This window comes from Oncorhynchus keta, chromosome 27 (assembly GCF_023373465.1).
Source record: "Oncorhynchus keta strain PuntledgeMale-10-30-2019 chromosome 27, Oket_V2, whole genome shotgun sequence".
Lineage (NCBI taxonomy): Eukaryota > Metazoa > Chordata > Actinopteri > Salmoniformes > Salmonidae > Oncorhynchus > Oncorhynchus keta.
This window is the reverse complement of record NC_068447.1, coordinates 49697090-49718188: the sequence shown is the minus strand read 5'-3', so window position 1 is coordinate 49718188 and position 21099 is coordinate 49697090. Positions and strand designations below refer to the sequence as shown.

Here is a 21099-nt window from a genome sequence, read left to right as displayed (position 1 = left end):
TGATGCTGTACGACAGCTGAACTAAAGTCATTAGGCATTTATAAGTAAAATTATTCAAGAATCAATGGGTATATGTCATTCATTTAACAGGATGTACCAATTGCAGATTGGCCCTTTAAAGTGGTTGCATGCATGATTTGAGAATCATGGCAAGTGGGCGGGGTAGGTCTATTCATTTATTTATTTAATACATATTCTCAATAGTTCACTATCTGTCCATTGTTTTCTAAGCCATACACACATTTGTCCCAGGACAATTTTGGCAATGCAGAGAAAAAAGACAGAGAGAATGAGCAATTGGGTTATTTAAGGTTCATTGAAGGCTACATGACAAATGCAAGGGACATTTCATATAAAAAGCACACAGGTTTTATTGCATGTCAATTTCATGTATAAATTCTTCATAACATTGGAAAGATTACATTTGGTATACATTTCCATCATCGGAATCATGTCATTTCAATTACATTTCTTCAATAATCACAAGCATTAAAAAAACTGCAATTTCAGAATTGATCCATGTTATTCTACAATCCTTTCATTTTTTTAGTCATTTAAGAACCACCTGCCCAATACATTTGTATTGTATTGGTTTGAAGTCAAATCTACTAACTCAACCACGTACAATAAGTGCATCTACAGATTCATTTAATTTTAAAATTTAAGATGTACATTTCACAAATGGACATCATTATGACTGCTCAACACATCATGCACAATATATATTTTTTATAAACATAACAGAGGTGATACAACTCAGATTCAAATGAAACGAGCACCATCCATTTAACCCATTTCTTTTCATTGAATGTTTTGGACATAATGCAACATTGTTTGTGAAAATACTATACCCTGGTTAGCTGAAAACATAATGTAAAACGATGAGCGAGCTTCAATGGGGCAGACGTCTGTGTGTTGTGATTCTGGATGGCCACATAGCTAGCTAGCAACAATGACAAGAAGCTGACATGTGAATCGTGGGTAACTCGTTTCAGCTAGTTTTACCTTGTTCTTGATACCATGTCTTTGTTTTGAGGTGTTTTGATTGATGACACTTCTATGTTAATATGGCAAAAAAAATTGCTAGCTAGCTAAGCAACAAATGTAACTATGTATTTGAGAGACAACAATGTGATCTTTGACTTCAATGTGGATCCATAACAGCGCACACTTATTACAGTTGTACATTTCCACAAACTTCAAAGTGTTTCCTTTCAAATAGTACCAAGAATATGCATATCCTTGCTTCAGGTCCTGAGCTACAGGCAGTTAGATTTGGGTATGTTATTTTAGGAAAACATTTTTAAAAAGGGGCGGATCCTTAAGAGGATTTATGCAGCAAAACTAGTATCACCCTGCCACCTGCTGACAAAACAAATGACTACAGTGCTTCAATTAGATGTAGATTTTTTCCCCCAAGGTCATCATTATTTTAAGTGAGGCCAGTCAGTTTAGAGCGTTGGACTAGTAACCGGAAGGTTGCAAGTTCAAACCCCCGAGCTGACAAGGTACAAATCTGTTGTGCTGCCCCTGAACAGGCAGTTAACCCACTGTTCCTAGGCCAGCATTGAAAATAAGAATTTGTTCTTAACTGACTTGCCTGGTTAAATAAAGGTTAAAAAAAAAAAAAAGTCAGTGCTATATGGGATCCCTAACTTCTACTTTAACCCTTACCTTAGCCATTTTACATTTCAATTTCAATGGGGTCCCAAGGATCCCGGATAGCACAGACCCTTCAACTAAAGAGTGGAAATATGATGGCATGGCACACTGTAGTTGGACGCTATCTGACAAAGAACGTCTATTTTATCTATGACGGGGCATTCTGAGATGTTCTTTTCTACAACCACATGGTCACATTTAAAAATAAGAATTCCTACAAAATGGAAACCATTCACGCAGAATCGGAGCACTGATAAACTGGTTAAGTTAACATGTTGATGGGATTTATTGTAAAGTAAAACTGATTTGCTCAAACGTAGGATAAATTACAAGCTAACAATACAATGCCCTGGCATCCAAATCACCTGACAATCATGGTAAAGGCTGCAATTTCCAAAATAGCCAAAGTAAGAATTCAACCACCTTGAACACAAAACACTCAGCATACTGGTTGCATTGGTTCAACTGAAGCGAGAATCATCAAACCACACGATAGACACAACATTGCAAACATGATCTAAATCAGTGGTTCCCAACCTTTTCCAGTTATTGTACCGCCAACTGAATTTTGCTCTGCCCGTAGTACCCCTGAAGTACCCCTTCATGTGCATTTTACCAGTAGGCCCATAGTCTCCTCAAGTACCCCCTGTGGATAGACCAAGTACCCCACAGGGGTTCTAGTACCCCTGGATGGGAACCACTGATCTAGGACTACCATGTCACTATAAATAATAGCATCTGATTTCATGGTTTCTTTCCAATTTGGCACACTGGTCTTTACACAAAAAAGCATTGAAACCGAGACTCACAATCTCACTTGCGTTTCGATTCACTTTCATTCCTTCAGCAACAAGTAAGAGAGAGAGAGAGAAAAAAACATTTTTCAGTTGTCACTTGTCTCCAATCGTGACCCCAAAACGTTTACCCAAATAAATAGAATCCACCCAGTCTTCAAATGAAATATAGAAGAAGGTAATCACGTCATCTTTGACAGCTATGAAAACCCCTGGAAAAAGAAATGCTTGTCAGAGAACAAAACCTTTTCTACGGGTTATTTGGCACATACCACTCTTGCCATGAACGACAATACTGTTTATCAAAAAGCAAAACACAAAATGGAATCAAGGTAACAAATGAGCAAAAGAGGGGAAAATACGTTATCCGCTACTCTAACCAATGGTTGTCAATTTAAAATCTCTTGCTCACCAGATAACTGTTGAAGGCGATACTATGTCCTCTGTAATGCACATTATATGTTGGGGGTGGGTCAACCTCCATGATATCATCGTCCTGTAACTTTCTTTATAAACCAGAGTGCCGTTTCCTGCTGTAACACTCAGCATTGTGGTATTACTGATTTCAAACAGGAATGGAGAGTGTGAAGTCATTTGATAAGATGAAGAGAATGGGGGGTTCTTTGGGTGAACGAGCTAGTACTCCCCCATTATGTGTTGATACTTTTGCTCGTCCCACCGAGTGAGAAGAGCGCCCCCCTATGGACATGCAATGCACATATTCCAGACCTACTGTCAGTGTATATGAATCTATTGAGAATTTGCTGTTGTAGAATAGACGTTTTGCTCCCCTAGTAATGCAGTGGCATACTGAAGCGTGACTGTCTCTGAGAGTTCAACTAGAGGGCTTCGCTGGAATGGAGTGGGGTGGTCCTTCCTAGGATGTCCTTCACCCCTCTACACGGGCGGAGCAGTGCTACTTTGATCTCTGCCTGTGAGTGTCTATCTGAGAGGCCCCTCGTACACACACACACACACACACACACACACACACACACACACACACACACACACACACACACACACACACACACACACACACACACACACACACACACACACACACACACACACACACACACACACACACACACAGAAGGGCAGGAGTCACAAATCCTCTCTCTTCTCAGGCCAGGACTATGTGATGTTGAGTTCTCCTCCGCAGTAGGCTTCATCCCTCCTCCTAACTCTCTTAGATGTGTCTGAGTGGGTAAAAACTGCTCGTCCCGGACGGACCCTCCCATGCTCAGCCAGGCATCCAGTGAGTTCTGGGAGGATGCGTGCAAAGGGTTGTTCTCCGACAGAGAAAGCATCATTGCATAAGCCTGGAGGAGAAAGAGAAACAACAAATAGACACCACCGTTGTTCAGAAACCACTTTGTGAGTCTCCGAATTGTTAGCCAATCAAACATGGGTGTCATTATTGTCAATAAAACCCAAGAGCTGTTCCGTCTCGGATTAGGAGCGTCACTTTAACCATTGCAACATGTCTTGGCATGCAAGAGGTCAAAGGTGAGAGAGCACTGTGATGCTGCTGCTTGGAGAGTAGTTAGATGAGAGGTTTAGAAAAGAGGGAGAGAGTTAATAGCTCAGTTAGTAGGTAAGCTAAGAGAGGGGAGAGCATGTCAACGAGAATAAATACTGGTTGTTATTCACTGACTTTCATCCCGACACTCCATAAAGCCACATTGAACAACCTGGCATCGTGTTTTGGCCTGGTTGTCATGCTTTTTCCTCATTGTCTTTTTGTATTTCCCCTTACCGAACTCAAGCTTTTGGACGGACGTTCAAAATTATTTGCCACTTGCTGTCTCCATCCTGGTAGTCCAGTGGTTAGAGCCAGTAACCGATCAACAGTCATCGGTTACTGTTGGACTCGTAACCGAAAGATTGCTGGATTCAATCCCCGAGCTGACAAGGTAAAAATCTGTCATTCTGCCCCTGAGCAAGTCAGTTAACCCACTGTTCCCCGGGCGCTGAAGATGTGGATGTCGATTAAGGCAGCCACCCATACCTCTCTGATTCAGAGGGTTAAATGCGGAAGACACATTTCAGTTGAATGCATTCAGTTGTACAATGGAATAGGTATCCCCCTTCCTTCTCTCTTTTTATACGGGAGTCCACCTACCTGAGTTTTAGCATGTCTGTATAGAGTTTCTTTCAGGGTTTCTGACTCGAGTGAGCTGGTGTTAAAAATGACTTTAACATCAAAGGGGGGCTCCTCGCCATTGTTGGCCTTATGCAGGTCCAGACCGTTGGGGAAGCTGGGTAGTAGGCCCTCCAGGTCTAACATCCCACCATCCTCCTCTATACACCATTGTTGGCCTTATGCAGGTCCAGACCGTTGGGGAAGCTGGGTAGGCCCTCCAGGTCTAATAGCCCACCATCCTCCTCTATACACCATTGTTGGCCTTATGCAGGCCCAGACCGTTGGGGAAGCTGGGTAGGCCCTCCAGGTCTAATAGCCCACCATCCTCCTCTATACACCATTGTTGGTCTTATGCAGGTCCAGACCGTTGGGGAAGCTGGGTAGGCCCTCCAGGTCTAACATCCCACCATCCTCCTCTATACACCATTGTTGGCCTTATGCAGGTCCAGACCGTTGGGGAAGCAGGGTAGGCCCTCCAGGTCTAACATCCCACCATCCTCCTCTATACACCATTGTTGGCCTTATGCAGGTCCAGACCGTTGGGGAAGCAGGGTAGGCCCTCCAGGTCTAACAGCCCACCATCCTCCTCTATACACCATTGTTGGCCTTATGCAGGCCCAGACCGTTGGGGAAGCTGGGTAGGCCCTCCAGGTCTAACATCCCACCATCCTCCTCTATACACCATTGTTTGCCTTATGCAGGTCCAGACCGTTGGGGAAGCTGGGTAGGCCCTCCAGGTCTAACATCCCACCATCCTCCTCTATACACCATTGTTTGCCTTATGCAGGTCCAGACCGTTGGGGAAGCTGGGTAGGCCCTCCAGGTCTAACAGCCCACCATCCTCCTCTATACACCATTGTTTGCCTTATGGAAACTTTTTCTTTCTCAAAGGCCAACAGGCCACTGTCCAATAGTGAGCAGTGGTGTTCCCACGGTCTACCTAGCTAACTGTTGTTGTAGGCTAGTTTGCAGCAGCTGCAGCAGATGTTGTCAAAGAGGATGTTGTTGCTCATTTGTTAGCTTGTCCCTTTTCAAGAATAACTTTCAACAAGAAGTTACATTTTAAATGATCATCATCTGTTGAGTGGAACTGGTGTTTTAATTGCAGCTCGCATGCTGTTGTTAGCCATCTCTTTGATAAGAACTTACGTGTACGAAACATTGTTGCATTTAAAGTGGAACTGGTGTTTTAATTGCAGCTCGCATGCTGTTGTTAGCCATCTTTTTGATAAGAACTTACGTGTGCGAAACATTGTTGCATTTAAACTTTAGATCACTGGTTACTTTGTGTACTTAACACAATGTTAAGTAATAGTTGTACATTTCAATTGGAAATTGCTTAGCCTAATGGTTGTGTTTTTGTATTATGATTGTGACCTAATTACTAAGCTTATCCTTTCCATCGGCCCTATGCAGTGGTGTAGAGGTGCCTGGAGAAGTGGGTCCTGTGTGAAGGGAAGGCGCCCTGTGTGAAAAATCCTATGTTTTCCTATAGATTATTCAGATGTACACTCTCAAAATGACACCAAAAAAATTATAATAACAATCCTTAAACCATTTTTGAGGTCTGGGAAAAATCTAAAATATATATTTTTGGAGGGTGTAGTTACCCTTTAATTCAATTGAGCAAAACAAATGCCCTCCCCATTGATACAAATCGGCATTATATCATTCTGTCAGGTAGGCCAACATTATGTTCAACATTTTAATTGGGAAGGTGTTTGGGGAAAGCCTTTAGAAATGTTCATGCAAACAGTGGATGATGACTGAAATGGAGATTGAAAATAGCCTACGAACCAAGATGATGGACCAACCTTATTCAATAGGTTTGCATACCCATTGTGAGCTGCTCTATGCCACAACCTTTTGAGAGCTGCACTCTTGCTGCTATTTGCGCGTGTGAATATATTTCATGTGCTTTGCGACTGTGTAGGCTATTTTGTGCATCATTTCTTTGATACGCAACAGTAGGGAGGAAGAAGTGAGTATAGGCAATGTCCACTGAAAAAAAGGTGGGTAAACCTGCACTACATCACTGGCCCTTTGTGTTTCACAGAAAGTGCGCTCTTTGACCTACTTGAGTGTGCTGGTAATAAAATGTGCTGTCCATTCAGCATCAAGACCTTGTCACACACTGAAGGCCCAATAGGCTCAACACTGGGGAAACAGGTATATCAATTTTTTTTTTTAGTAGGCAAGTCCGTTAACAAATTCTTATTAACAATGATGGTCTAGGAACAGTGGGTTAACTGCCTTGCTCAAGGGCAGAACAACAGATTGTTTACCTTGTCAGTTCAGGGATTTGATCTAGCAACCTTTAAGTTAGTGGCCCAATGCTCTAACCACTAGGCTACCTGCCCCATCTCCCCTTACCAATAAGGGCAGGTAGTGTAGTGTGCAACTTTTTAACAATTTCCCCCATTCTTCCTTACCAGCGAGTCAAGGAAATTCAAACAAAGTTTGAAGATATTTTTCAACTAAAGTAAAGGACAGTTGTAGATATGTGGTAGTCGTGGAGTAGGGGTCCGAGGGCACACAGTGTGTTGTGAAATCTCTGAATGTATTGTAATATTTTTTAAATTGTATACTGTGGATTAGCTGCTGCCTTGGCAGGAACTAATGGGGATCCATAATAAACCCCAGAAAGAGTAGCTGCTGCCTTGGCAGGAACTAATGGGGATCCATAATAAACCCCAGAAAGAGTAGCTGCTGCCTTGACAGGAACTAATGGGGATCCATAATAAACCCCAGAAAGAGTAGCTGCTGCCTTGACAGGAACTAATGGGGATCCATAATAAACCCCAGAAAGAGTAGCTGCTGCCTTGACAGGAACTAATGGGGATCCATAATAAACCCCAGGAAGAGTAGCTGCTGCCTTGACAGGAACTCATGGGGATCCATAATAAACCCCAGAAAGAGTAGCTGCTGCCTTGACAGGAACTAATGGGGATCCATAATAAACCCCAGGAAGAGTAGCTGCTGCCTTGACAGGAACTAATGGGGATCCATAATAAACCCCAGAAAGAGTAGCTGCTGCCTTGACAGGAACTAATGGGGATCCATAATAAACCCCAGGAAGAGTAGCTGCTGCCTTGACAGGAACTAATGGGGATCCATAATAAACCCCAGGAAGAGTAGCTGCTGCCTTGACAGGAACTAATGGGGATCCATAATAAACCCCAGAAAGAGTAGCTGCTGTCTTGACAGGAACTAATGGAGATCCATAATAAATACACATACAGTAATGTTACGGGTAAAGTAGGAATCCCAGGTTTCAATAGACAATAAGATATTCATGTTTTAAGAAAAGAGTGTATGTATTTCTAAAAAAATTGTATTTGTCACATGCTCCGAATACAACAGGTGTAGGTAGACCTGACGGTGAAATGCTGAATACAACAGGTGTAGGTAGACCTGACGGTGAAATGCTGAATACAACAGGTGTAGGTAGACCTTACGGTGAAATGCTGAATTTACAACAGGTGTAGGTAGACCTTACGGTGAAATGCTGAATACAACAGGTGTAGGTAGACCTTACGGTGAAATGCTGAATACAACAGGTGTAGGTAGACCTTTACGGTGAAATGCTTACTTACAAGCCCTTAACCAACAATGCAGGTCTAAGAAAGAAAAAAGAAGGAAAAAAATGAATAAAAGTAACAAATAATTAAAGAGCAGCAGTAAAATAACAATAGCGAGGCTATATACAGGGGGTACCGGTACAGAGTCAATGTGTGGGGGCACTGATTAGTCAAGGTAATTGAAGATATATGTACATGTAGGTGGAGTTATTGGGGGAGGGGGGAAATACAAATAGTCTGGGTGGCCATTTGATTAGATGTTCAGGAGTCTTATGGCTTGGAGGTAGAAGCTGTGTAGAAGCCTCTTGGACCTAGACTTGGCGCTCAGGTACCGCTTGCCTTGCGGTAGCAGAGAGAACAGTCTATGACTAGGTTGGCTGGAGTCTTTGACAATTTTTAGGGCCTTCCTCTGACACCGCCTGGAATAGAGGTCCTGGATGGCAGGAAGCTAGGCCCTGGTGATGTTTTGGGCCGTACACACTACCCTCTGTAGAGCCTTGCGGTCAGAGCCCGAGCAGTTGCCGTACCAGGCGGTGATGCAACCAGTCAGGATGTTCTTGATGGTGCAGCTGTAGAACCTTTTGATTTTTTTGGTTTTTCTTCTACCGGTTTTATGCAATGAATGAATGGAAGCTGATCTTTTTTTGTTTTTACTGCGCTGGTCTTGGCTGTCCGAGACCGAGACAAGACCAAGTAAAATCTTCCTGACACCAAGACAAGACCAAGTAAAATCTTCCTGACACCAAGACAAGACCAAGTAAAATCTTCCTGACACCAAGTCAAGACCAAGTAAAATCTTCCTGACACCAAGACAAGACCAAGTAAAATCTTCCTGACACCAAGACAAGACCAAGTCAAATCTTCCTGACACCAAGACAAGACCAAGACACTCTATGTGATCTTGAGACAGGTACAACACTGACCGACACTGATAGGGACAGAAAGACAGGTACAACACTGACCGACACTGATAGGGACAGAAAGACAGGTACAACACTGACCGACACTGATAGGGACAGAAAGACAGGTACAACACTGACCGACACTGATAGGGACAGAAAGACAGGTACAACACTGACCGACACTGATAGGGACAGAAAGACAGGTACAACACTGACCGACACTGATAGGGACAGAAAGACAGGTACAACACTGACCGACACTGATAGGGACAGAAAGACAGAAAGACAGGTACAACACTGACCGACACTGATAGGGACAGAAAGACAGGTACAACACTGACCGACACTGATAGGGACAGAAAGACAGGTACAACACTGACCGACACTGATAGGGACAGAAAGACAGGTACAACACTGACCGACACTGATAGGGACAGAAAGACAGAAAGACAGGTACAACACTGACCGACACTGATGGGGACAGAAAGACAGGAACAACACTGACCGACACTGATAGGGACAGAAAGACAGGTACAACACTGACCGACACTGATAGGGACAGAAAGACAGGTACAACACTGACCGACACTGATAGGGACAGAAAGACAGGTACAACACTGACCGACACTGATAGGGACAGAAAGACAGGTACAACACTGACCGACACTGATAGGGACAGAAAGACAGGTACAACACTGACCGACACTGATAGGGACAGAAAGACAGGTACAACACTGACCGACACTGATAGGGACAGAAAGACAGGTACAACACTGACCGACACTGATAGGGACAGAAAGACAGGTACAACACTGACCGACACTGATAGGGACAGAAAGACAGAAAGACAGGTACAACACTGACCGACACTGATAGGGACAGAAAGACAGGTACAACACTGACCGACACTGATAGGGACAGAAAGACAGGTACAACACTGACCGACACTGATAGGGACAGAAAGACAGGTACAACACTGACCGACACTGATAGGGACAGAAAGACAGGTACAACACTGACCGACACTGATAGGGACAGAAAGACAGGTACAACACTGACCGACACTGATAGGGACAGAAAGACAGGTACAACACTGACCGACACTGATAGGGACAGAAAGACAGGTACAACACTGACCGACACTGATAGGGACAGAAAGACAGGTACAACACTGACCGACACTGATAGGGACAGAAAGACAGAAAGACAGGTACAACACTGACCGACACTGATAGGGACAGAAAGACAGGTACAACACTGACCGACACTGATAGGGACAGAAAGACAGGTACAACACTGACCGACACTGATAGGGACAGAAAGACAGGTACAACACTGACCGACACTGATAGGGACAGAAAGACAGAAAGACAGGTACAACACTGACCGACACTGATAGGGACAGAAAGACAGGTACAACACTGACCGACACTGATAGGGACAGAAAGACAGGTACAACACTGACCGACACTGATAGGGACAGAAAGACAGGTACAACACTGACCGACACTGATAGGGACAGAAAGACAGGTACAACACTGACCGACACTGATAGGGACAGAAAGACAGGTACAACACTGACCGACACTGATAGGGACAGAAAGACAGGTACAACACTGACCGACACTGATAGGGACAGAAAGACAGAAAGACAGGTACAACACTGACCGACACTGATAGGGACAGAAAGACAGGTACAACACTGACCGACACTGATAGGGACAGAAAGACAGGTACAACACTGACCGACACTGATAGGGACAGAAAGACAGGTACAACACTGACCGACACTGATAGGGACAGAAAGACAGAAAGACAGGTACAACACTGACCGACACTGATAGGGACAGAAAGACAGGTACAACACTGACCGACACTGATAGGGACAGAAAGACAGGTACAACACTGACCGACACTGATAGGGACAGAAAGACAGAAAGACAGGTACAACACTGACCGACACTGATAGGGACAGAAAGACAGGTACAACACTGACCGACACTGATAGGGACAGAAAGACAGGTACAACACTGACCGACACTGATAGGGACAGAAAGACAGGTACAACACTGATCGACATTGATTGGGACAGAATAACAGGTGGCGATAGAATGGGACTATGAGAGTTCTATCTGCATCCCAACACTCTATCACCATCTAACTCTCATTGAACTCATTGTACTGCCATCGTAGGGAGGGCAGATCATGCATGGCAGGTCATGCACTATTAAACTGTATAAGTCGTGTTAGTTGGAATGGGAGGAGACAGGGGTGGACGTTGTGATTGGGTGGATTTGTTTGTGAAGGTGTGGTGTGCTGTATGTGACTGCATGACTTTGTCTGTAGTTGTGTCTGTCCCTACAGTATGTCTCTATTCTACCACTACCTGCTGGTCTGATGGTGGTAGTTGTGTCTGTAACTTGGTCAGAAGTCTGTAACAGGAAAAACATACCAGTAGTTGTGTCCGTAACCATGTCTTTGGTCTATTAGACAGGACATTGTGTCTGTAAAAAAAAGCTTGTATTCTGCCAGACAAGACATACCTGCGGGTGTGTTTGTAGCTTATAGCCAACGGTGTGGCTTCCTCCGATCCCTTCCCCTCCCCCTCTTCGTCTTCGTACGCCCCCGGTGTGACCATGGTGATCGGGGAGGGGGATTTGGGCGCTTCGTCCTGAAATTTCTCCGCCAGGCTGCCTTCTTCCTCCTCTTCATTGTCTCCCTCCGCCTCCTCCTCCTCTAGCCCCCGGGAGCTGGACAGGCCGTGGCTCGACGGACGCTCCTCCTCCTTCAGGCTGCCTTTGTCCTCCTCTTCATCATCTCCCTCCGCCTCCTCCTCCTCTAGCCCCCGGGAGCTGGACAGGCCGTGGCTCGACAGACGCTGCTCCTCCGTAACTTCTGACCTGCAACAACGAGAACCGTGAGGTCAGTGGCTGTACATTATATATTGTATTGATTTAGCCTTATATTCATAGTTTCCAAAAATGTGTTCCATTCATTCATAACCACAAAAATGTACAGTATTTTATTCTTGAAATGTCTTGGTTTATATGAAACCCTCATTGGGTGTAATCTGTGGAACAATATCATTGCATCCAAATAGTCTAAGGCCATTTTCTCTCCTTGCTTCCTTTCCTTCATCTGCACTGATGTGAAAGAGCTAACTGGTCATCAAAAGCAGCCAATTTAGACTTACTGTTTACTGTCCCCACCCATTCTGTCTTGGCCAGGTGAGCGGAGATGAGGGAGAGGAGACGGGGGGGACGAGGGCCTTCCCCCAAAGACGAGGGCCTTCACCTCGCCTCCATTAGGACTTTGATTGGGATTTATAGGCCCACTGCCCTACCTGCCTCAGTGGGCCACTGGCCAGGCATCCCTGCTGTTTGTCTATCTGTCAATAGGCAATGAGTCATACTTTGCAGAGCCATTACTGAGCTGTCAGGAGCTCTGTTGACAGCGAGCAGAGACCCAGTCCAAGCAAACAAACATGCATGTTGACAATCGGCGAGAAACAAAGCCTAATGAATAACTGGCTATTTCCTAACACGCATACTGGACAAGAGGGCCAAGCTCAAAGGGCTCCTTCGGGCCCCGATTCTAGAGGCTGTGGATGTGTGTATGTGTGGGGCGGTGGGCAGCTCTGCAAACAGGCCATCAGCACACCAGACATTGCAACCTGCTGCCCTTCACATTTTTAAGCCCCCTGGTCTCTGCAGCTTATCGCCTCATGATGTCATTTCCTCAGGGTGGGCCCTCCGAGAAGCCGCTGCCACAGAGCGGAGGGCAGATGGACATCAAACTAGATGGGGTACTTTTCCTGGAGTAAGCGGGACATCTTTCAATCTAGATTAAATATCCTACAATCAAATTGGCAGGGGCTGTGTGTAAGAGGGGGGGGGGGGTATAGGGAGACAAGCACGGCTCTGAGCCCTCCATTTTGTCACTTAGTCTAAACACATCAGCAGTATGTTTGTGTTAGCGGCCTAAAGTTTTTCCTCCTTTAAAAGTTGCTCCCATTCTGTGGCACGTCATTTAATTCTCAGCCATGTTTTCTGTTACTGCAAGTCATTGCTAGTTTGACCAGCAGAGGGCATCTTTGAGAAGCATTTGATAGTCTTCCATATTGCACCATGCGGGCTTCAGAACGGTCAAAGGAAGTCTGAGCAATGGGCCATCGTGTACAATGGTGAAGAGTCTTTGCAGCGTTTAGATGGTGCAGGTATCATTGCCAGAATGATCCAGCTTCGTTGCATTGCTCGGCAAAAATACTCAGTTCCTGCTCCCTTGTCCCTCGTCTACACTGATACAAATCATACATTGATAAGGTACTAAGATGTATAATGTCTCCATCAAATCTAAGTTTTTTAAATATTTTTTAATCTTACTTATTCCTAGACACATTTTCAATGATGTATGAAATCTGGTAGTAGATAAATAATGAAGCAGGTTAATAGGTTAAACATTTCACTCTTAATTCCAATGAACTGAGAGAATAGCAGGGTAGCACTGTAATTCATTAATCATATGCTGCCTGCCTCTGTTCTTACTTCTCTCCCCACCTCGTCTTTCTTCCTTATTTTATAATGCACACCATATATATGTGCATTGAAGTACAGATTGAACTTGTAGTCATAATAGAATATTACAATTATTATAATGCATTTATAACACCTGGATAATGAACTTCTTTCAATAAAGCGTTTCACATTCTCCACGGGTGAAATGAAGTATCTCATTGAAATACTGTCCTGTGTCCTCGGATGAAAGGAGTTAGATACGCGTAGGTTTTTTATTCTTTATATATGAATTACAAATCAGCCTTAACTTAAATCATGTTTCTAGTCTATTGTATAGTTACAACGTGTAATCATTGATGTCTCAGGAGCAGGAGTGGTAACCACTGTTGAAGTGTATAATTGTAATATGTACATCCAGACACAGCATCATTCAAAGAATGGAGTTTGATACTCCTGGTATTGGAAATGACTGAAAAAGAACGTCCCAGAGATGCATACCTGAGTATCTCACTGAAATACTATCCTGTGTCCTCAGATTAATTCAGATGAGGGGAGTTAGATATGCATAGGTAGTGTGGTGTACTGTTTTTTTTCTGTGTATATGAATTAAATCAGCCTTTACTTAAATCATGTTTCTAGCCTATTGCATAGTTACAATGTGTAATCATTGATGTCCCAGGAGTGGTAAACACTGTTGAAGTGTATAGAAAAATCCAGAAAATCACATTGTAGGATTTTTAATGAATTTATTTGCAAATTATGGTGGAAAATAAGTATTTGGTCAATAACAAAAGTTTATCTTAATACTTTGTTATATATCCTTTGTTGTCAATGACAGAGGTCAAACGTTTTCTGTAAGTATTCACAAGGTTTTCACACACTGTTGCTGGTATTTTGGCCCATTCCTCCATGCAGATCTCCTCTAGAGTAGTGATGTTTTGGGGCTGTTGCTGGGCAACACGGACGTTCAACTCCCTCCAAAGATGTTCTATGGGGTTGAGATCTGGAGACTGGCTAGGCCACTCCAGGACCTTGAAATGCTGCTTACGAAGCCACTCCTTCGTTGCTCGGGCGGTGTGTTTGGGATCATTGTCATGCTGAAAGACCCAGCCACGTTTCATCTTCAATGCCCTTGCTGATGGAAGGAGGTTTTCACTCAAAATCTTGAGATCTTGCGTGGAGCCCCAGATCGAGGGAGATTATCAGTGGGCTTGTATGTCTTTCCATTTCCCAATAATTGCTCCCACAGTTGATTTCTTTAAACCAAGCTGATTACCTATTGCAGATTCAGTCTTCCCAGCCTGGTCTACAATTTTGTTTCTGGTGTCCTTTGACAGCTCTTTGGTCTTGGCCATAGTGGAGTTTGGAGTGTGACTGTTTGAGGTTGTGGACAGGTGTCTTTTATACTGATAACAAGTTCAAACAGGTGCCATTAATACAGGTAACGAGGAGGACAGAGGAGCCTCCTAAAGAAGAAGTTACAGGTCTGTGAGAGCCAGAAAGCTTGCTTGTTTGTAGGTGTCCAAATACTTATTTTCCACCATAATTTGCAAATAAATTCATAAAAAATCCTACAATGTGATTTTCTGGATTTCTTTCTTCTCATTTTGTCTGTCATAGTTGAAGTGTACCTATGATGAACATTACAGGCCTCTCTCATCTTTTTAAGTGGGAGAACTTGCACAATTGGTGGCTGACTAAATACTTTTTTGCCCCACTGTATATATATATATATTTCACCTTTTTTAACCAGGTAGGCCAGTTGAGAACAAGTTCTCATTTACAACTATACAGTGAGTGCAAACGAGGTAAGATAAGGGCGGTAAAGGCAATAAATAGGCCATTGTGGCGAAGTAATTACAATATAGCAATTAAACACTGGAGTGATAGATCTGCAGAAGATGAATGTGCAAGTAGAGATACTGGGGTGCAAAGGAGCGGAAAATAAATTACAGTATGGGGATGAGGTAGATTGGATGGGCTATTTACAGGTGCAGTGATCTGTGAGCTGCTCCGAAAGCTGGTGCCAGCCACCACCCCACAACGTTAGAGGAGGAACCACTGTAGGTCCATCAGTTTTATCTGGTAGATAAATGCCTCAGCCACCACCCCACAACTTTAGAGGAGGAACCACTGTAGGTCCATCAGTTTTATCTGGTAGATAAATGCCTCAGCCACCACTCCACAACTTTAGAGGAGGAACCACTGTAGGTCCATCAGTTGTATCTGGTAGATAAATGCCTCAGCCACCACCCCACAACTTTAGAGGAGGAACCACTGTAGGTCCATCAGTTGTATCTGGTAGATAAATGCCTCAGCCACCACCCCACAACTTTAGAGGAGGAACCACTGTAGGTCCATCAGTTTTATCTGGTAGATAAATGCCTCAGCCACCACCCCACAACTTTAGAGGAGGAACCACTGTAGGTCCATCAGTTTTATCTGGTAGATAAATGCCTCAGCCACCACCCCACAACTTTAGAGGAGGAACCACTGTAGGTCCATCAGTTGTATCTGGTAGATAAATGCCTCAGCCACCACCCCACAACTTTAGAGGAGGAACCACTGTAGGTCCATCAGTTTTATCTGGTAGATAAATGCCTCAGCCACCACCCCACAACTTTAGAGGAGGAACCACTGTAGGTCCATCAGTTGTATCTGGTAGATAAATGCCTCAGCCACCACCCCACAACTTTAGAGGAGGAACCACTGTAGGTCCATCAGTTGTATCTGGTAGATAAATGCCTCAGCCACCACCCCACAACTTTTGAGCGAAGAAACGCCCAGTCCAGCTCTTGCCGCCCTCCATACACACTTTTCTACTGTTTCTGCCCCTTACAATCTCTTCCACTGTCCCAGTCCCCTCCTCCCCACCCCTGTGCCCCATACACACATCTCCAGCTATCTCAATCATCACCCAACCTCACAGGCTTGACAGTGTCCAGAGGAGAGAAACACAATAGAGTGAGACAAGTGACTCGATCAACTTGACTTAGTTCACAAACACTTTGTGGGGAGGAGACGCATGAGTGCACAGATAGGCATACACACAGCTGTATGTCTCTGTTCAATGGGGGGGGAGTGATGTGTGTGTGCGTACATGCATGTGTGTGCATGCGCGTGTGTGTGCATGCCTGCGTGCACATTTGTGCATGCATGCCAGTGTCTACGTGCCTGCATGTGAGCGTGTGTGTGTCTGTGACGGACAGAAAACAGAGCACTTATTTTGAATTACAGATATTAAAATGCCAGGCTTGCATATATCCTGGATGGTTCTGCACTATTGATCGCAGATGGCAGAGGGGTTAAATTACCCTTGAGCTCTGTTGGCTTTTATGTCTCTTGTCTACTGACCAGGGAAGAGGGAGGGTGGGAGACATGAAAGAGAGAGAGACAGAGATTGAAAGAGATAGAAAGAAAGACAGAGAGAGAATAGACAGAGACAACGAAAAAGAGTGAGATGGGGAGAAAGACAGAGGAGCGGGAGAAAGACAAGAGTCAGAGAAAAGCAGAAAAACAAGCAGCCCTCTGTTATTGGCATGAAGACGGGTTAGCGAAATCAAGGAGGAACCATTACTTGACATCTAAAGAATCCAATTTGTTTGCCGTATTGGAGAAGACAGCTTGCATATTTCCCCCCACACATCTGTCAAAGCTACTGCCTTGGAACCTGGGTCATATTTATTAGACACTGAAGAAAACGGACTGAAACAGGGAGGGACTATAAGAAACGCGTCCAATAAGAAACGCTTGTTTTAATTTCCGGGTGCAAAACATTCGCTGCAGTGTGCATTAATGAACACGACCCTGCCGAAGCACTAGCCTCTAGCGCTACCTGAAACTGCAAGGCCATAGACTATAGGCTGGTGATGCTTTAGTCTGTAGAGGAGAGGAGAGCAGGCCAGAAGCTCTGGTAAACCTGGCCTTGGTTATAGCGGAACAGCCTGGGCAGTTTATTTCAGTTGAGGTGAGTCGTTGAGAACAGGCAGAGTAGAGGAGGGGGCACTGGGGGCTGTGCTTACTGTACTGGACTCCCCCTAAAGCCTGTTTGAGCAACATCTGACAGGGGAGCAGAGTTAGTTCTGTCAGGAAGGCAGAGTGACACCCTAATAACTGTATAGTCTACTCCCTAGAAGCCAATCCAAATATTCATCGAAAACAATCAATGTGAGTTAAACGTATTTGGGTGTTGATGTGTGTCGTAAGGTATGTAAACGGAAGTGATTCTGTGAACAACACTCATGTAATGATGAGTAACTTTTAAGACGCCCCGAGCTAATACCTTGGCTTTAACTGCACCGACAGGGGTGTGTGTGTGTGTGTGTGATTGCATATGTGTGTTCCCCCTACCTCTTGTCTGTGGAGCTGGATGCCTGGTTCATCTCGCTGTTGGAAATGAAGTTGTGGATTTCCGAGAAGTAAGAGTCCTCTTTCTCATCTAAAAGTGCATGGTGATCTGGCTCGGAGTTGGGAGAGGAAATGTTGTTTCTTAGGTTGGAGAGGATCCCAGAGTGTTGACTCACTGTTAGCAAGGCAGGCACACACACACACACACGTTAGTAACAGCATATAAAGCTATAATCAACATCAGGAATAGGGAACTACACTTGATGAGATGCGTAACATGTTTAGTTGAAGTCCACTCACCCCTTGCACAGTTGTTACATTTTGCTGCCGTAAAAAAACTAAAAAGGGATTACATTAGATTTTTCTTTCCCACACATCAACACAATCTGCTCCACAAGTGAAAGAAAAAGTATAGAACATTGTCTTGATTGTGTATGTCTTCACATGCCACAGTTAATACCTGGTTGAAGTAACTTTGGCAGCAATTACAGCTGTAAATCATTTTGAATAACATTCTATCAACTCTGCATAACACTGAGGGCAACATGCAGTGCCTTCAGAAAGTATTCCCACCAGTGGAGGTTACTCAGAGGAGGAAGGGGAGGACCATCCTCCTCTGTGAAAAATCATAAAACATGTAAAAAGTGATCCATTTGAGTTAAAACTAGAGTACATATATTGTCACTGTTTTGCAGTGAAGGTCTACAGTAGCCTCAACAGCACTCTGTAGGGTAGCCCCATGGTGTAGCCGGAGGACAACGAGCTTCTGTCCTCCTCAGTACAAAACCCAGGAGGCTCATGGTTCTCACTCCCTTCCATAGACTTACACAGACTACCAGAGCTCTTGCAGCATGAATTGACATGTTGTCCACCCAATCAAAGGATCAGATAATTAATCTAGTACTGAAAGCATAAGGTACAGCTAGCTAGCACTGCAGTGCATAAAATGTGGTGAGTAGTTGACTCAAAGAGAGAGAAAGACAATAGTTAAACAGTTTTGAACAAATTCCTTTCTTCCAAAATGAAGGAGAACATTCAGTTTCACTTACTTAGCTAGCAAATGCAGCTAGCTAGTTTAGCCTACTCAAACATGGCAGCCACACTGTACTGTGAGAAAACCAATCTATTTAATCAAGTGCGAAAGCCAATCTATTTCATCCATTTTGAATTCAAGCTGTAAAACAATGAAATGTTGAATAAGTCAAAGGGTATAAATATTTTCTGAAGGCAGTGTCCCGGGACCACCCATACGTAGAATGTATGCACACATGACTGTAAGTCGCTTTGGATAAAAGCGTCAGCTAAATGGCATATATTATTATTATTATTATTACATGTAACTGCCAAAATAATGGAACTACTTGGTGAATGAGGGTTCTGGCAGCTCTTATGGTGCAGGTTGCATTTTCCTGTCATGGGTTAGGTCCACTCAACCCCTTAGAGGGCAAGGTAAACAGCAATAAATACACAGCCATTCTGAGTGATCACCTTCAACCTATGGTGAATCATCTCTAACCTGATGGGAGTTGATAACAATGCCTCCATCCACAGAGCACCAGCAGTCACTGAATGGTTTGAGGAGCATGGGAATTATGTAAACCATATGCCAGGGCGATCTCAGTTACCAGATATTAATCCAATTGAACATTTATCGGAGATTCTAAGGCAGCGTTTTCCACCACCATCAACAAAACACCAAATTAAGGAATTTCTTGTGGAAGAATGTCACATCCCTCCAATAGAGGTCAAAGTGCATTGAAGCTGTTCTGGCGGCTTGTGATGGCCCAACGCCCTATTAAGACACTTTATGTTGGTGATTCCATTATTTTAGCAGTTACTTCCGTTTCCGTTGTTTTTGTCAAAATTGCTTAAACTGAGTAAATTTGGTTGGGAATCACTGATGGACAGCAATATTCAAACCTTTATAGTCAGGACTGAAATAGTCAGTCAACACCTCTTAAAAAGCCATTCTGCTGTGTCTTTAAAATGTATGTAATTGCCCTGATGAAAAATTGAAGTTAGGTATTCAGATTAGATTAGATTATTTAGTCACATGCGCAAAGTCGCAGAGCGTACATGTAAGGGATCTCTTCCTCCTCTTCTGAGGAGGAGTAGCGAGAAGGATCGGAGGACCAAAAGGCAGCGTGGTAAGTGTCCATAATTTAATGAAGCAAAATGAAAAAACAAACATAGACTGCCCACCCCAACTCACGCCCTGATCATACTAAAACAAAGACAAAACAAAGGTCAGAACGTGACAGTACAGCCAAATACTTCAGCTCCGAGCTCCCACAGTGCAAGTGTGAATGAAACAATAATAAGAGAAACTATTAGGGGGACACGGGGAGGTGAGTAGTGGTGGCTATACAGCAGCCTGATGTTCTGGGGGTAGAAGGTATTGGCCAATCTGTTCGTTTTAGCCATGATGCTCCTGTACTGCCCGTGTCTTAGTGATCGAATCAGGGAGGACAGGCCATGGCTCGGGTGGCTGAGGTCCCTAAAGATCTTCTTGACTTTCCTGTGCCACATGGTGTTGTAGGTGTCCTGGAGGCCAAACAGTGGTGCGTTCGGCTGAGCGTACCACCCTCTGGAGTGCCTTGGGGTCAGCATTTCTCAGAAGGTGTTCCTGTAACTTTTACCTCTTCTACCTTTCATATGGGTTTTGATCCTAACAAACTCCCCAGTCCTTGCCGGTGACAAGCTTATCCGTAAACATGATGCTGCCACCACAATACTTGCAAAGTTTCCCATCATTGCATTCACTCCGCATTACTGGCTGGTGACAAAGTAAAAAGGTCTATATTGAAAAATCTATTTCAAATCATCCATTATGTTTGCAACAAGGCCCTTATGCAATACTGCAAGACAACACGGCAAATAATTCACTTCAAATAAAAACGTCAGGTTTGGGTCAAATGCATCACATCACAGAGTGAAACCCTCTGTATTTTACATTTACATTACATTTACATTTAAGTCATTTAGCAGACGCTCTTATCCAGAGCGACTTACAAATTGGTGCATTCACCTTATGACATCCAGTGGAACAGCCACTTTACAATAGTGCATCTAAATCTTTTAAGGGGAGGGGGGGTGAGAAGGATGACATTATCCTATCCTAGGTATTCTAGTATTATTCTCTGTATTTTC

At 43.9% G+C, this 21099-nt stretch overlaps 1 protein-coding gene and 1 long non-coding RNA gene across 7 annotated transcripts in view; one reads left to right on the top strand and one right to left on the bottom strand.

Moving 5' to 3' along the window:
• Nucleotides 1-295: 295 nt before the first annotated feature.
• The window catches only part of LOC118377888 (histone-lysine N-methyltransferase PRDM16-like), a 405134-nt gene continuing 384330 nt past the window's right edge, over nucleotides 296-21099 (bottom strand). For all 6 annotated transcript variants that reach the window (XM_052482565.1, XM_052482569.1, XM_052482568.1 and 3 more), the window contains exons 14-16: nucleotides 17953-18124; nucleotides 11632-11988; nucleotides 296-3781 (exon numbers count right to left, since the gene is read on the bottom strand). In XM_052482565.1, coding sequence (XP_052338525.1) covers nucleotides 3769-3781; nucleotides 11632-11988; nucleotides 17953-18124 — 542 coding nt within the window. In that variant the 3' untranslated portion in view covers nucleotides 296-3768. The remainder of the gene's footprint in view (nucleotides 3782-11631; nucleotides 11989-17952; nucleotides 18125-21099) is intronic.
• LOC127912554 (uncharacterized) lies at nucleotides 4879-6410 on the top strand. The gene is made up of 3 exons (XR_008083279.1): nucleotides 4879-4962; nucleotides 5049-5134; nucleotides 5307-6410. It is a non-coding gene; the product is annotated as an uncharacterized LOC127912554 (long non-coding RNA).